The sequence below is a fragment of the Zerene cesonia genome, chromosome 14 (assembly GCF_012273895.1).
Source record: "Zerene cesonia ecotype Mississippi chromosome 14, Zerene_cesonia_1.1, whole genome shotgun sequence".
NCBI lineage: Eukaryota > Metazoa > Arthropoda > Insecta > Lepidoptera > Pieridae > Zerene > Zerene cesonia.
This window is the reverse complement of record NC_052115.1, coordinates 1,048,301-1,064,546: the sequence shown is the minus strand read 5'-3', so window position 1 is coordinate 1,064,546 and position 16,246 is coordinate 1,048,301. Positions and strand designations below refer to the sequence as shown.

Below are 16,246 nucleotides of genomic sequence, written 5' to 3'. Positions count from 1 at the left end.
CAACGAACCTAACCTAACTAACACCCTTAATCAAACTAAAAAATTCTGATTTCGATTTTACATTTTACGTATTATGCCTCGACATTGTACTTTTATTATAATTATAAAAACATCTATTGAACAATTGCTATATTAATCTACACTTTGATAACTGCTATAAGGAGGAATCTTGATAAGAATTTAAAAATTCTCTCTTTAAGTCCCTGTTTGCTTTAATAAGTATAAGTAACTATTACTTAATTATTTTATGTACACAGTTTACGTAAATAACATAGCTTTCTAAATAAAATAGTTTCAGTTTACGTTAACTCTGTTTAAACTTTTTTTTCCACAGCTTTAACGTGGTAGGCTAATAAGCTACATCAATTTCATCAAAATCCGTTCAGCAGTTTTTGTGTGATAGTGTAACATGCATGCATTTTACAGATTTATACTTATAGACATAGATAACTATTTCGAATTATAAACAAAGGTAAATCATGAAATAAGAAGAATCTTGTGGTATCAATAAAATAATAAAACATTACCTTCTTAATAAATTAAATTAGCTGTTACAATAAATTCTCTTTTTTGAATACCTACTTTTGTGACCTGGTATATATTGTATAATTAATTTGATAGCCCGTTTGCTATCAATAGCAAATCTTCGAAAGTTCTAAAATTATAATATTACTTTTCTCTATGTCTCAAAGTTTCCCAGAAACGCAATCCGAAAGGTTATCAAACCTTACGAAATCAATGAAGATTCAGAGCAATGTTGATAACATGTATATCTTCGCATATACAAACGGCGCCTTAAGAGAAAATGGCCAGTGTAATTCAAGCAGCGTATCGGATCACTACGGATTAACGTAAATTAATAGAATTATATGGATATTTCGCACAAAATGATACAGACTATTTTATTCTTTACGTGCCTCGGCATTGGGGCCGGGATGTCGGTTGTTAACCCGGGCCCCAAATTCCCCCCCACTAAGGGAGAAGTGTGGCCTAAGCCCCAAGAGGAAGCTAAAGAAATCAAATACTATTCATTCAACCCCTTGCATTTTAACGTTAAGGTATGTACGAAATATGAATTTTAATTACCCGGCTTTTAAATAGAAGGCTTTTAGCATAGCTAGTTGAAAATTTTACATTTAATCGTATTAGCTACCATAATGATTTCAAGACATGACCCGCACAAATTACCTATTATATTTTTTGCAGTTATGATGAGTCTAGTATGCCATTTATGGTAAAATGAAATTATGTCCTTGGCGCAATTATCGATTACTTGTGCTCACTATCCTTGATGTTTGTGTTTGTTTTGATAGATATGTTCAAACTGATCAATAAGTGTTGTAAACAATATTTTATAAATAAATAACTCAATGTTGATGCAGGTTATTTATTGTTTTAAATTGTTACATTCATTAAACTGATGTGAATACTTTTAATCGGACACCGAAATGCGCGGAACTAAATACCTACGTACGACCATTGAGTAATTATTACTTGTACTTTGAAGTAAATCACATATTTTTAATCAATAAACTATGTAATCATTGTTTTGAAATGTAGAAATAAAAGAAACTTTCACTTAACATTTCAATGCATCTGAATGTCTAAAGTTTTATAAAAAGTGATATACATGTATTTATTAATTATTGTAAGCGTATACCCGCGTTTAGTTTCTGAATCGTGTGGTAAAGATTACTAACCGGAGACAAGGTAAAAACCTACTCAAATCCAAAATCTAAGATTAAATTAATTCCTAACACAAAGAAGTCTTAAATGGGTACCTACACAGATATTTTCTAATCTCTTTAGCATTTAAAATATTACCTAATTAATTAAATATTTATAGTATTTTCTAATACAAGTTAATCAGTAATCTATAAATCCACAATTAATTTGATCTTATTGATAAGCTGATTTTGAATCACAAAAACTGCATAGGTATATTTATGGCGGTAGGATGATCTTGCGTCAATGTAAGTATACGTCTACAAATATATAAATGTTTAGTTTATTTTATAAAACTCTATTCGGGTCCCTTACTTTTCAATTTATCAATCTTCTCATCCTTTGTTTCTAATCAGTCAATCGCAAGTGTTTGATCAAATAATTAAACCTTTGTTTATTTACTTACCTACTCGTCTAAATGTAGTGTTATCACACCTATGTACCATTCAATTAGTGTGGCTATTTACTTTAATATTGATCTGCACTTATGAAAAAAAGTCCTTGTATTATTTCGATACTACTACACTTCATAAATCAATAAACGAAATCATTACAGAACCAACCACCGAGATTAAAGTATGAGATTGAGATACATTCGTAGTAGGTCTTTAAGGTAAAATGATACGCGGATTCATATAGCAGTTAAAAAGAATGCTAAATAATGTTAACATACTTAACATTTAACAATATCTCTAAACCTTAAGTTCGAAAAAATCTAAATGTCTACCAATCAACGGTCCCTTTACTCAATTATTGCTAATTTAACAAATCTTAACTCTTTAGGTCGTAGGACAGAAATGTACCATCCTAACAAATGCGATACAGAGGTATTCCTATGTTGTCAAACACAAGAACGGAGTGACCCACGCACGGCGCGAAAGACGCAAACGAAGAAACGGACGGTCACACGATGAGAATTACCAGGGTCGGTTGTTGGAGCTGGAGGTGGACCTCACGGCGCCTTGCGAGGAATACCCTCACGTGGATATGGATGAGAGCTGTAAGTATTTTTTTTTTCATTTTAAGATCGTTTATTTGTGGAGTTGTTGTGGTGTGAAGTTACTGGAAAAATCCGACGTTAGTGACAAAACCCTAAAAAAAGGCAACGTGCTACTGCGATTGTGAATAAAATTTTATCAAAGGAAAATCTACGAAGTACTTATTATTTGATAATAAGATGTTTTTTGTACTCATCATAATAACATTGGATTTAATTAGGTTGAGCTGAGTTATATTGTAATATTTCTCGAAATAATAATTATACGAATGTGTGTGCTGATAAATCTCTAGAAATATGCTAGAAATACTACAAATATAAAAAAAAATAATTTCATCTTCCAAATCACGCGCGCAATACATAAAATAAACCATATTTATTTAAAGTTTTATTTAAATTACGACAAAAAAAAATACCTTCCTACGCAAACAGATACCCAGCTATACTAAAAATCTAGTTTCTTCACAAAATACCAGAATTATTATCACATACTAGCTGTTCCACGTGGTTTCATTTTCAGTGGAATGTACACGGGTGGTATGGTGGAGATAATAGTAAAATGAAAACATAATTCAAAGTATGTAGGCATTTGTGTTTACGGTAATCGTTATCTTCAGTATAGAAACATAACTATACTCATTTACATTGTTTATTAATTTTCAACACACTGTAGTAAAAATAAAACATTCTACATAGAAAACATACGAATAAATTGATTTTTCAATGTAGCTGCACATATGGAATAACATTACCACTGCTACAAATGGTATAGGAAAACATCGTAAGGTCGGTCGGTATCCGACATGTCGAAGAATCAAAAGTTCGACAACTTGTGATATCTGCCAACCCGCACTATTGATGATGATGATATCTTACAAGCTATCCACTATATACTTATTACTTTTCAATGAATTTTTTGTTAGTATTATATTAAGATTATTCTTTCATGTTTTAAATATACTCTACATCAGATAGATCAGAAACAAAACGAAACTCGTAATATATTAAAAAAACTAATAATAGTAAGCAATTTATTAAGAAAAAACTTTTTAGGAGATCGCCATTAAAAGGTTTCCAAGAATATCACACCGTCAACAGTGGCTGATTTCTCTCGTCTTGTATCGGATTTCTTCTCCACTGAACTATGATAATTTACTAAACGAAAGTATAGAAGCGTAATTGTGACAATTTTCATATTAAATACCTATTGGTCGAAAATGGGTTCCTCCTATGTTATACACCAAAGATATTATATTTTAACACTGCAATGGCCTCTCATAATCCGCACTATTTTACTGTCAGGCATAGAAATACATCAAGCTAGCTTACCTACAAGAGTAATGCCACTCTGCGCTCGTACGATGTATCTATCTATAGCTTTAAAAACAACTTAGTCCTAACTGAAATTATTCTACTAACATTTAAGTAGACGTACACACACTACAAGAAGTTTTATGTCGATCACCTGTGGAGTTTCTTAAAAAAAGTCCCTGCATAGAAGAATCCGTCAAATATCTGTGTATGAATGTGGTTCAACAATAAAATATAGGATTTCACTGAAAATGTAAATTATTGTTTCAGATAACCTGAATGTGTCTGCTACTTCAATATTAAGGAGCCCGTCTATTTGGGGAATTATCAGAGGCCTCGAGACATTTTCGCATCTCTTCTATCTTTCTGACGATCGAAATGTAAGCACAATTAGGCAGTATATTATGATCATCACCTCAAAAGTCACGAGAAATATTTATAGACCCTCCAAATGTTTTTCCGTTTTGAATAACTAAAGATTATATATATAAAATATACTAAAGATTATAATATTATAATATGTTATTTAAAAATATTTACACGCGCAGATACGAGCAGGATGTACTAGAAAAATTATTATTTTCACTTATCATCTGCGTTTAAAACTACATTCAAACATATAAAGTCGGTTTGAAATTAGTGGAAATAGTTCTTTTGGTATTAAGACCAGAACATTTTCTACTTCAGGAACTACGAGTCAATAAAACACAAATCATCGACTACCCACAATACTCCCACCGCGGTCTGCTGCTAGACACCTCGCGACACTACATCTCTGTGGCTAACATCTTGAAGACTTTAGACGCGATGGCGATGAACAAGATGAACGTGTTCCACTGGCATATCGTGGATGACCAGAGCTTCCCTTACCAAAGTGAACGATTCCCAGAATTGAGGTAACAATTCGTGAATATATTTAATATATTAATTACTTTTACCATCGTGGCTATTGAGGTGATTCTCAAATTGACAGCATTTTAATTCATGTAGCACAACTTTATTTGGAAAACCAATTTTGATAATTGCTGAAAGGTGGCGTTTCTCAATATGTTGTCTTTTAATTTCTCTCGCATTTAATGTTCTAATTATAATTTCAGTCAACAAGGCGCTTACGATCCGTCTATGGTATACACAAAGGATGACATAAAAATAATTATTGATTACGCTAGAGATCGGGCCATTCGCGTCATTCCCGAATTCGATGTGCCAGGTAATTTTTATGTTGAAGTCTATTTATGCAATAAGGCTTTAATATATTACGAGACGACATTACGAGAGGTCCAGTGGGAGCTATTTAATAAAAATTCTGGAAGTTTTGGGATTAAGATTCCTATTGCTTTCAGCAAACGATCTCGTGTTTTCACTAATATATAGGGTATATTAGTGGAAAAACGCAATATTATACACTACACGACCTTTGAACTACAATCAAAATTTCCTTTTTGTCAATTTTTCATGTCATTAGCGCTAAAAACCGTATTATCGCTACAATTTCAGGGCACACACGATCATGGGGTAACGCGTACCCAAGTGTTCTCACAGAATGTTATCGTATGGACAAGGTTATTGGCCTAGGGCCCATGAACCCAACGAAGAACATCACATACAAGCTGCTCCGAGACCTGTTCCAGGAGGTGCAGACGTGGTTCCCCGATAAATACTTCCACATTGGTGGCGATGAAGTTGAATTGGATTGCTGGTACGATGAAAATTCTAGACTTTGCAGTACAGATTTTTCGTGGCTCTTGTAATATCAATTTTTAATTTTGTACAAATGCAAACGTATGATCTAGTCTGAAAAACAGCACAATTCCATAAGAAATGTCATCATTTCTATTAAATTTATTCTTTCCATTGTTTTTCTTTGAATTTTGTAGGGTTCGCAAATACGTTACATTTTTATATATGTAATAATAAAATTTCGCAGGAGATCGAACCCCGAACTCCGCGACTACATGAACAAGAACAACCTCACTGTGCCGGAGTTGCACGGACTCTTCATGTCCAACGCAATACCTTTGCTCGCTAATGGCTCCGAAGTTGTCGTTTGGCAGGTAATTGCACTTCTATACAAATATTTTGCAGATAAAGTTTATTTTTTTTCTTTCTTCCGTATCCGTAAAAGTTTAAGATACGGTACCCAAGGGTTAAAACAGGACCCCGTTACCACAACTATTATTAAGACTTCGCAATCTGTCTGTCTGTCCTTCTATCTGACACAACTCACCTGGTTGAAATGAACTGTAAAAGTTAAAGGGCCTAGAGAGTGGTAATAGACGGATAGAGAGGAAAACAGACGGACATTCAAAGTCTTTGCAATAGGGTCCCGTTTTACCTTTGGGTACAGAATCCTGTTAATAAATACATTCAATAAAACCACTTATCTAACTTATCTAAATTATTATATAACTATTATTATATAACTTATCTAAAGGCTACAATGGAATGAGTTTAAGTTACAAATGAAATAAGTAATGTTTAAATTATATTTCAACAGGAAGTATTCGACGAACACGTTCCTCTATCTAAAGACACGCTGGTGCAAGTTTGGAAGGGAAGTTGGATTAGCGAAATGGTCACGGTAATACATCATCGCCATCAGCTATATTGCCAACTATCTGTTCGCACCGCCTTCGCCTGTGATACATATATAGCCTATGTCACTCAGCGAAGTTGCAGCTTTCTAATGGTGAAAGAATTTTTAAAATCGGTCCAATAGTTTTTGAGTTTATCCATTACAAACAAACAAAAATACAAATTCTTCCTCTTTATAATATTAGTGTAGGTGAAGTCTGAAGCTTTTTTAATACTACAATATGCTATGTATACCTATTTGTATTGTATGTAAAGAAAAAATCAATCTTCGGTGTGGTTCTATGAGAAATAAAAAGGGCTTTTTTTAAATTACCACGCCTTAGATTCATTTTAAGTCGTCTTAGTAATTTCCAGTCACAATGACGTGTGTATTTCGAATTTTCCGTGATCGCACGAAGATCGCCTTCTTGTGATGTGACGCGCTTATCTGAGGAAAGACCGATTTCAAAAATTCTCACCGTTGGCTATATATTTGATCCCTGAGTGTTACATTTTATGTATCAGGGGCGAAGCCGGGACAGACTACTAGAAACTAATTATATAAAAATAAATAACTATGATATAAATTTCCATTGCAATATCCAATTTTTCATTCTTAAACAATGAGATAATGCAAAATATTTACTTTTAAAATTAGGAACGGCATTAATATTCACATACAGATAACAAGTATCATTTAAAATATCACAGATAACCAACATAGAATTGTAAACCAGTAAGTATTATACTTTCTGTGCCCAGGTGCTCACTGCGGGACATCGTTTGATATTCTCCTCCACCTGGTATTTGGATGCTTTGGGTAGTGGCTGGACGGATTACTACTGGGCCGACCCTCGCCAGATGGTATATGATGTGACCTACAACAGGACACTGCTTGACAACATTGTTGGCGGCGAAGCGTGCATGTGGGGCGAGATGGTGGACGACAGGAACGTTATTAGCAGGTAGACCTTGGCCTCAACCGACATTAATCTTTATATACGCATTGCCAATTGAACATTGTTGTTCAAATGTTACTATTATTAAGTAATACTTATAAGCGTTGGTCATAAATAGGTACTGAACCGATTTCAATGATCCTGTACCATCAATTTTATACCTACGTAATAAAATATACTAATACTAATCAAGCAGACATAAATTTAAATAATAGTAGTATTGCTCAATGTATATTTATGGCCATTTTTGTTTGCGTTCAGTATGAAGACTTTTATATTATACGTAGACTTCTATATATAATTCTAGAAATGTTTAAATAATGTTATGTATTTAAGGGTATGGCCAAGAGCAAGTGCAGTAGCCGAACGGCTGTGGAGTGCTAACACAATCGGCAGGCGGTCGGTCTTTGATACAATACCAGCAGAAGTTTATCACCGCATAGAAGAACATACCTGCAGAATGATTCGACGCGGAATCGATGCCCAACCACCAACCGGACCCGGATTTTGTATTGCATAAGATATTTTTGTTAATAGGTGTTTGATGCTCAAATAAATCAATATTAATTAGCCTGTGATTGTTGTTTCTCTAATACATCTTAGCAATAAGTAAGAATAACCCTTTTGATTATAATCATTCGGACTACAGGTGGTCGTTGCTATTTTTTTATTAAAATAACAATAAACATACAAAAAAATAATCAATTCGCTTTTTAGGCATACAATTTTAATATTAATCGCATCTCTCCAAGCTATGGAGCTCCAAGTGAAAACCGCAATTCATGTATCTGAAACGTGAAACTTTGTATGGATAGGTGTTAGTTATTCGTTTGCATAAAAACAACTGAACGCATTTTGATGATACTTGACAGTGCTGTAGTTTATGTACCAAAATAGCTCATAAGCTATAGACTTACTTAATTTAATCATTGGATTTGTCTGTAAAACGGCACGGAAGTGCCTGTAATAATATAAAGCGGATAGTTTCTAGTTTAGATACTATAAGGATGCGGAGGTGAATTATATTTTTTTTGGCGAAAAGTCGGCTTAAAAGTATTATATTATGATGAGTTGGAAATAAATTATTGGTTATTGGACAGTACCATTATCTAATTATTAGTATTTTAAATTTAATTATGTAATAGACAGACCGATATTTAAAAAAATGGACATACATTGCAACACTGGAAAAACCGGTCTTTTTTTCCGTTACGCTTATCGATTATTCGTTGTCTGTGAAGTTTTGTAAACAATTTGTTTGAATGGTTGTGGATACATGTGCGCTGAGGATCTGCAAATATATTTTTTTAGATTTATAATTGGGAAATGTTTCATCACTTACGAGCATAAAATACAGGAAAAATGTCTGGTTATTTGGAAGTGAAGTATCCTTTCAAATCAAACCTCGGCTTAAATCCTTTCAAGGTAAATTTCGTAAGAAGTGATTTGTGCAATACACCTGTTCCCATCTTTGTTATTGCTTATTGTTTACTTTTTTAGTCTTGGAAGAAACAATGGTGTATTTTACGACCGAGTGTGACATGTACGGGTGGTGGTTCGCTTGCTGTGTATTGTAGCGAGGCAGGAGCCCCAGCAGGAACGGTAGACTTACCCTCTGGATGTATAGTGAAGAGGGCCAAATCTCGCACGAGGCCGCATGCTTTCGCGGTATTTTCCCTGGATGCTCCTTCGAAACCCCGAATACTGTTAGCTGCACAAACTTTGCAGGATGCACAAATGTGGATGGATAAAATACGCGATTTATTGAACGGCGATAAATTAAGAGGTAAGTCTACCTTCAAATAACTTTAATATTTTACTCAAGTAGCCATAGTAGTAGGTAGTTAGTTAAAGAAATTTTGTCATGTTTAAATTTAAGTAAAATTGTTTTAATTCATTCAAAACAATATGTATTAATATTATTTTTTCATATGAATGGGACATTGTAGTAATTAGTAACTATGAACGTAGTAGTATGTAGTAAATTTGCCATTTCACTAATGTTTTCACATAATAAACGTAAAATTAAGTAAACACCAAATTTAAGACTGTGTATTTGATAGGTTTTTGTTTATTTTTATTTTTTTATTTAAACACATCATATTTTTTAGGTCACTATAGTAATCATAATATATTCTTGTGCATCACACAGCCATTATTTTGTCTGATACTTGACGTCATCACTTCACATTGAATGCTAATTTCCATTGTTAAATATAAATGTTGACTGTACATGTTTTGTTTCAAATTTATAGAACTTCTTCCTGTTTTGCTTGCATATTATGTTAACCAAATGTTTTTATTAGTACAATGAGGTTAGTGGGCATCTGTGATGTGAATATTATATATTAATTAATATTTTCCTCAAAAACAATTCAATAATTATTTGGAACAATTTCTAAAAATTTCACTTATATTCTTTAATCTTGATAGTGGTTCTGTTGAGAAAACTAATTACTGTATTTAATTATAAAATCCTTAATTCAAATCCTTAACACAAAAAAGCAAATTAACGACACATAAAAAATGTTTTGTTTATGTGTCGTTAATTTGCTTTTTTGTGTTCATAATTCAATGTTTGTTAATGTGTGCTTAACATCATTATAACATCACAGATAAAACCTCATTCATCATGCTCTGAATCATGCTTCATTCATCTCATTTCAGGCTCAGAATCATTGCTCAAAGACTCATACCCAGTCACTGTGGTCGCTACGGAACTGTCTAAAAAATGTGGCTTGATGACTGACAGTGTGTTAACACTGACTACTGCTGGTTTACTCGTGGCCCAGCCAAACACAAGTTTGAAAATAGACTGGCAAAATTTAAGTGATGTGATACTGACTAGCGAAAATGGCGACAAAAATAAGACTTGCACACTTAGCATAGATAGGTGTGTTACCGATTTCCTGTTTTGGGTTTTTCAAACCCTTGCATGCATGTAACTATAGTTGGATATTTGAAGTTAGGAAATAACTGGTTTTACACAATATACTTGGAAATAAAGACCTTGATTTTAAAATATGATTTATTATACATATAATATACAAGTCTGGCTGTGACTCCAATTATTTAAGTTTGAATTTAAGAATTAGGGACTTATTTAAAATTAAGATCATATATAGAAATAATGGTGATTATGTTAATAGCAGTATTTTATTTACGTAATAGATTAGACCTGTACATAGTGTGAGCAAGATTAATTTACATTTTACATTCAATTGAATTTGTTATTTTATTTTGTTTTCGGAAATGCTAGTTCAAATATCATCATAATTAATTTGTAATAATCCTGTGGGAATTTAACCTAAAAGGAAAACAATTATTTTCTTTAATCAGAAATTGTTTTCTTGTGATCATATAAAAAAAACACATACAAAGTTGTATGTTGGCTTTACCACCAAGCTGAAATGGTCGAATATCACACATAACTGGAAAGTATTTGGATTCTTTATTTTCCTGGTATACTTCCACTTTAGGACTTTTGCAATTTAACATTTTCCTCCTATTATGACATTTCATGTGTATGTATTGAAATTGTAAACTGGTCAGTGTTCCATAGTTGCAATTGCTACTTTATGTTAAAAATACAAAATTAATAAAAGACAACAATGAATAAAACGCAAAATACTCTCAAACAACAAACCAATCGTCTAGTTAATGTATGTAAAGAGATTATTAAAAGTGTAAAACAAAATTACTTTGCTACAGAAAAAATACTAAGAAGGATTTCTATAAGGTCTCTATTTAAAATTTTACTACAACATAAATAAGTAAATAGAATCTGTGTATTTCATTTAAAAAATGAGTTTAGTGGTAGTTCTTTCTAAAAATAATATTCAGAAAACATGAAGCATTCTGAATATTGTATAATTGCAAAATGCTTTCTCAATATTTTCTGCAGTGTAATATTGAAGTTATATTTTTAAGGTATCAATATTCATGTTTTGCCTATGGAAGTAATAAAATAATCTAAACAAATTATTGAAGACTTGAAATGAAATTGTTCTAGTAATTTATTTAAAAATGCCTGATCTAGTATATATATATTTTTCAATGTATTCTTATAATGCTATTACATTTCAGCGGTTTTAGCCAAGGCAGTGGTGAGATGAAATTCTGCACACCCCTTGCAGCTGAACTGGTGAATGCAGTTCGACAAGCATTATCCGCAAGACATAAAAAGCTTAGCCGTAGTGATGGGGATCTAAGAAATGATGATATGGGTAACCATACTATTTATATATGTACTTTATGTTATGTAAATAAAGTTATAAATAAGCATTCTTCCTAATAATTTATAAATCTCGTGACTTGGATGGTGTTTTATTCAATGTTGTAGGATTGTTTTGTATAGTTTTAATAATTATCTCAAAATTCAAAATGGTTATTAATTACAGGTGAAATTCGACGTACCAGTTGGTACAGTGGGCCTTCCGAAGTGTCGCTGGATGATACAGATCTCATAATGTCTAAGGTATATTTTTCTGTGTGCCTGTAAATACAAAATAAACAAAACAACTATCATTATTTCTAATAATTACATGTATAATATTTGTTTTTTTTTTTCAATATAAATTTTTAAAATACTTTTGTTTTTCGCAGGATTGTCAACACATCCCCAATGGACAGCTGTGGCGATGTGAGGCTCCTCTTTCACCAGATGACAGGTAACTGTGCTTTATGAGTTAGTAAGTTGGGATGGGAAATAAGAGTGGAATTATGTTATAAAAAAATATTGAAGATATTTAAAAAACTTCAACCTATTAACAAGACAAACTTCAATTGAGTGTTTATAAATTTGAAATATGTTGAATCAAATCTAAAATAATATGCAGGGTTAAAAAGTTTATACACGTGCGTGTGTGCGGGAAGGCTACTGTTTCTGTCACGCTGTATACAGTACTCGCCAATCTTTATGGCCGCTCTGAATGGCTCCGTCGGTACGAACTTGCGCATGGTATTCTGCGCAACGCAATGGGGCTAGCGTCCATAAAGTTTAGCGAGTACTGTACTCGTGCTTTATTTAAACATATAATATATCTTATATCTTTAAACCAGCAATTCTTGCATATATATATATATAATTGGAATCTCGGAATCGGCTCCAACGATTTTCATGAAATTTAGTATATTTTTCGGGGGCAATAAATCGATCTAGCTAGGAATCTTTTTACACGCTTTTTGTATGTTTGTATGTTTTTTTGTTTGTAACCGACTTCTTTGGGCGCGATTTTGACCCACTTTAAACGGCCAGATTTCGTTCAAACTTTGTAGATTTATTGAGAACCGATGACAATGCACTAATTTGATAAAATTATTCCATTTTTCAATTTGCAAAATATGATAATTTCAATTTGCAAAATATGATAAAAGCGTGTTTTTTAGTTTTTTTAAACTATTATAATATATTATTTAGAAAATGTTTTATTCATGATTTATCGACTTAAACTTAGCGACTCTTCCTGACATCTATTGGCGAATAATAATACTATTTTTTGGTGAATAATTAAAGGTACAGCAAATGGTGTTGTTAAGTAACGAAGTCAATGAGTGTTTGCTTTGAAGTTAGACTAATTGTTTATATTGTTTTGTGTCTTCTTAATGCACGTGTTCACTTAAAAATGCCTAAACGATCTTGGAAAAAACGCTTATAAACAATCTAACTTCACGAAGTTAAACCGAGCAAAGCTCGGTCATCCAGGTACTATACCTTTATTTGGCACCAAAACTCGAATACAGTGAGTAAATGAAATCAATATCTGTGTGCGTGGGCAGTGGCTGGTCGCGGCGCTCGGCGCTGTCGGTGGTGTCGGTGTCGTCCGGCGTGTACGAGGAGATCGCGGACGAGGCGGCGCGGCCGCGGCCCGAGCACACGTACGAGTCGGTGGAGTGCGTGTACGGGACCATGCGGCGCGCGGGCCGCCGCTGCGCGCCGCCGCTGCCGCCGCGCCAGCCCTACGGGTGAGTGGCGCCGGCGGTAGCGACGCGCTCCTGAATCGCGCTAGCGAAATGTTTTCGCTACAGATTATATACACATTTTTATTGGAGCCTTACCCGGGCACGGCCAGACGTGTAGACTGGTCGAGGATCCTTCCCTTCACGATGGAGAAATTCCACCTTCCTACCTCCATACCGGGCGGATGTGCTAGTGTTTAATTACAGCATGTTCTTATGTGGATTATAGAAAATTTGCTAGTGTTGGTTACAGCACGTACTTGTAAGTGAGTAACATCATATTCGTACTGCATTTTTTACATTACATGATAATGTGGGTTTCAGTACATGCTAACGTGGGTTACAGTACATGATAATGTGGGTTACAGTACATGCAAAAGTGGGTAACAGTACATGATAATGTGGGTTACAGTACATGCTAACGTGGGTTACAGTACATGATAATGTGGGTTACAGTACATGCAAAAGTGGGTTACAGTACATGATAATGTGGGTTACAGTACATGCTAATGTGGGTTACAGTACATGCTAAAGTGGGTTAAAGCACGTGCTTCTGTGTGTTGCAGCACGCTGGCGCGCGGCGCGGGCTGGCGCGGCGCGGGCGAGGTGACGCGGCACAGCTCGCTGGGCTCGCTCGGCTCGCTGCACCACGCCGGCAAGCCCGTGCGCTACAAGCACACCTTCAGCGTCTTCAGGTGCGCACGCGCACACACACACACGCACACATGTACAGAGACACAAGCGCTCACACAGACACGCATTCACGCGTCAATCAAAAATTTTCGCTCAACAATATTCCTCTAAATATTATTGTAAATAAAAGTTTATATCATTTTGAAGTGTAAATATACCTACCTATTGTACCTAGTTTTTAGTTACCCTCACTAAACAAAAAAGGGATTATTAAATATACTGATTACATCTCTTACATCTTCAATATAATAGATAATGTTATATATTATTATTATAAATACCACAAAAACATGATTATTTCCAGGAAACGTTTGAAAAGCGACTCGCGCGTCACGTCACCCAAATCCGAGAAAGAGACAAAAGACGTGGAGACGAAGAAGAAGCGATTCGACTTCACGCCCACGCGGGACATTTTCAAAAGTTTCAAAGTGCACCGGAAAATGAAGAACCTGAAAATAACGGGACTCGCCAAGAGCGAGGCGAAGAGCTGCGAGTTCCTGGACGAAACGGAACACGTCTCGTCCAAGCGCTGCTCCAAGTCCGTCGAGTGTATAGAGAAGTTCGACGACTTCGACGTGTCCTTGGAGATCAATGACACGAACGTGTCCGCTCTGGCCCTGCCCGAAGAAATCGTCGAGTTGATATTTGGCGACAAGATTCGATTGAACTCGAACGACTTTGAACAGGAGAGCGATTATGTGCCCATGTCGCCGATTGTGCCGCCGCCGCCTATAGAACAGCACTATATAGTGATGTCACCCAAGACTAATACTGCTTAGTCGATTCTCGACTGGCGTGTTTGCGTAGTGGATTTTGTGTAAAGTGCTTGCTGTCGATGTTGACTGATATTTATAACTGGGTTTTACGGATAGGTTTAGGTATTGGAAGGACTTTTTGGAAAATAAATACGTTTGCGCGATAGGTTTTTAATATTCGTAGAGAAAAATTGACATCATTTCATATATAAGAACGCAAAAGAAGAAAACCGTTTCTTTTGTTTGTTGTTCTAATCTTACTACAGGAAATATCGAATATTTTAAGAAAATATAAATTTAATCGAAAAATTATGTGCTGAAGTTATACATACGGTGAAATAAGAATTGGCCTTCATCAATCTTTTACGATAAACAAAAAACTGACGTCTCTATTAGTATGCCATTTTAAAATAATATAATTTTTATAAATTATCCACGTCATTGCTTTTGAATGAAATCTCAGTATCGTGCTGTGAAAATTATTTATTATAACAATCTATAACAAAGCATATAAATAAATAAAAAAGTAAAAGCTTGGGATTTACAATATTTACAAGGATTTTGCTTCGAAGTGACGATTAATTGTCAACTCTTTTATATGCTAGTTTTGCTAGTCACGGTTTGCTAAGGACGGGTACATTTTTTATTCTTCCGTATGAATGACGTCACATACGAATGAGATAATTTTCAAACTCAAAAATATAAATGAAAACCGAAATACAGATTTCGAAAGAGCATAAATTTATCTAATTTTGATTAAATAAAGAAACAAAAAGTTTAACATTTCGAAATGTTGTCAATTACGACAAGTATCTATGATACATTGAACTTTTATTGACAAAGGAACTTAATCAGGCCTATTCCTTAACGCCTATCGTATTATATCGATAATGTTTCTAAGCTATATAAACATTTTGAATGCGTTTATAGTGGGTGAGTAATTAATCTATGGTATTTATTGTAGGATAACTTCTTCACTATAACTCAAGGTTTTTACGTTGCTATTTTATCTTCGTAATTAAAATTGTACACCTATGTAATAAATAAACTCATTTAAAAATATAATTTCCCTAAACTTGAATGATGAAAGAGGATTGTAACCTTGCACAAAAATGATGTAAATTTTCTCGAAGCATTTTTGAAAAAATATTTATAAATAAAAACTTTTCACAGTTCTTTTTTTCTCGATAAGCGCAAAACATTAAATTCATAATTACGGTGTTTAGGTGCATATGGCACGGGTCGTTATGTGATAATTATATTTATATTATCAT

The 16,246-nt window shown here is 34.0% G+C and overlaps 2 protein-coding genes across 2 annotated transcripts; both read left to right on the top strand.

The window, feature by feature from the left end:
* Window positions 1-789: 789 nt before the first annotated feature.
* On the top strand, window positions 790-8,144 carry LOC119832040 (beta-hexosaminidase subunit beta-like). Its single transcript, XM_038355627.1, has 10 exons — window positions 790-1,058; window positions 2,509-2,725; window positions 4,304-4,413; window positions 4,721-4,929; window positions 5,131-5,243; window positions 5,531-5,732; window positions 5,961-6,087; window positions 6,531-6,614; window positions 7,370-7,572; window positions 7,903-8,144. Exons 1-10 carry the CDS (start codon window positions 870-872, stop codon window positions 8,084-8,086), a joined length of 1,638 nt encoding a protein of 545 aa, XP_038211555.1. The 5' UTR covers window positions 790-869; the 3' UTR covers window positions 8,087-8,144.
* A 647-nt stretch (window positions 8,145-8,791) lies between these two features.
* LOC119831797 lies at window positions 8,792-15,324 on the top strand. The gene is made up of 9 exons (XM_038355327.1): window positions 8,792-8,991; window positions 9,067-9,352; window positions 10,234-10,459; window positions 11,653-11,792; window positions 11,967-12,043; window positions 12,172-12,236; window positions 13,345-13,530; window positions 14,091-14,219; window positions 14,522-15,324. Exons 1-9 carry the CDS (start codon window positions 8,929-8,931, stop codon window positions 14,994-14,996), a joined length of 1,647 nt encoding a protein of 548 aa, XP_038211255.1. The 5' UTR covers window positions 8,792-8,928; the 3' UTR covers window positions 14,997-15,324.
* The last annotated feature ends 922 nt before the right edge of the window (window positions 15,325-16,246 follow it).

Coding starts and splice junctions, on each gene's coding strand:
- LOC119832040 (XM_038355627.1), top strand. CDS start 870: ATGGATATTTCGCACAAAATGATACAGACTATTTTATTCTTTACGTGC. Junction 1,059..2,508: donor CCTTGCATTTTAACGTTAAG/GTATGTACGAAA, acceptor TTAACTCTTTAG/GTCGTAGGACAGAAATGTAC. Junction 6,615..7,369: donor GGATTAGCGAAATGGTCACG/GTAATACATCAT, acceptor TTCTGTGCCCAG/GTGCTCACTGCGGGACATCG.
- LOC119831797 (XM_038355327.1), top strand. CDS start 8,929: ATGTCTGGTTATTTGGAAGTGAAGTATCCTTTCAAATCAAACCTCGGC. Junction 9,353..10,233: donor GAACGGCGATAAATTAAGAG/GTAAGTCTACCT, acceptor ATCTCATTTCAG/GCTCAGAATCATTGCTCAAA. Junction 11,793..11,966: donor TCTAAGAAATGATGATATGG/GTAACCATACTA, acceptor TATTAATTACAG/GTGAAATTCGACGTACCAGT.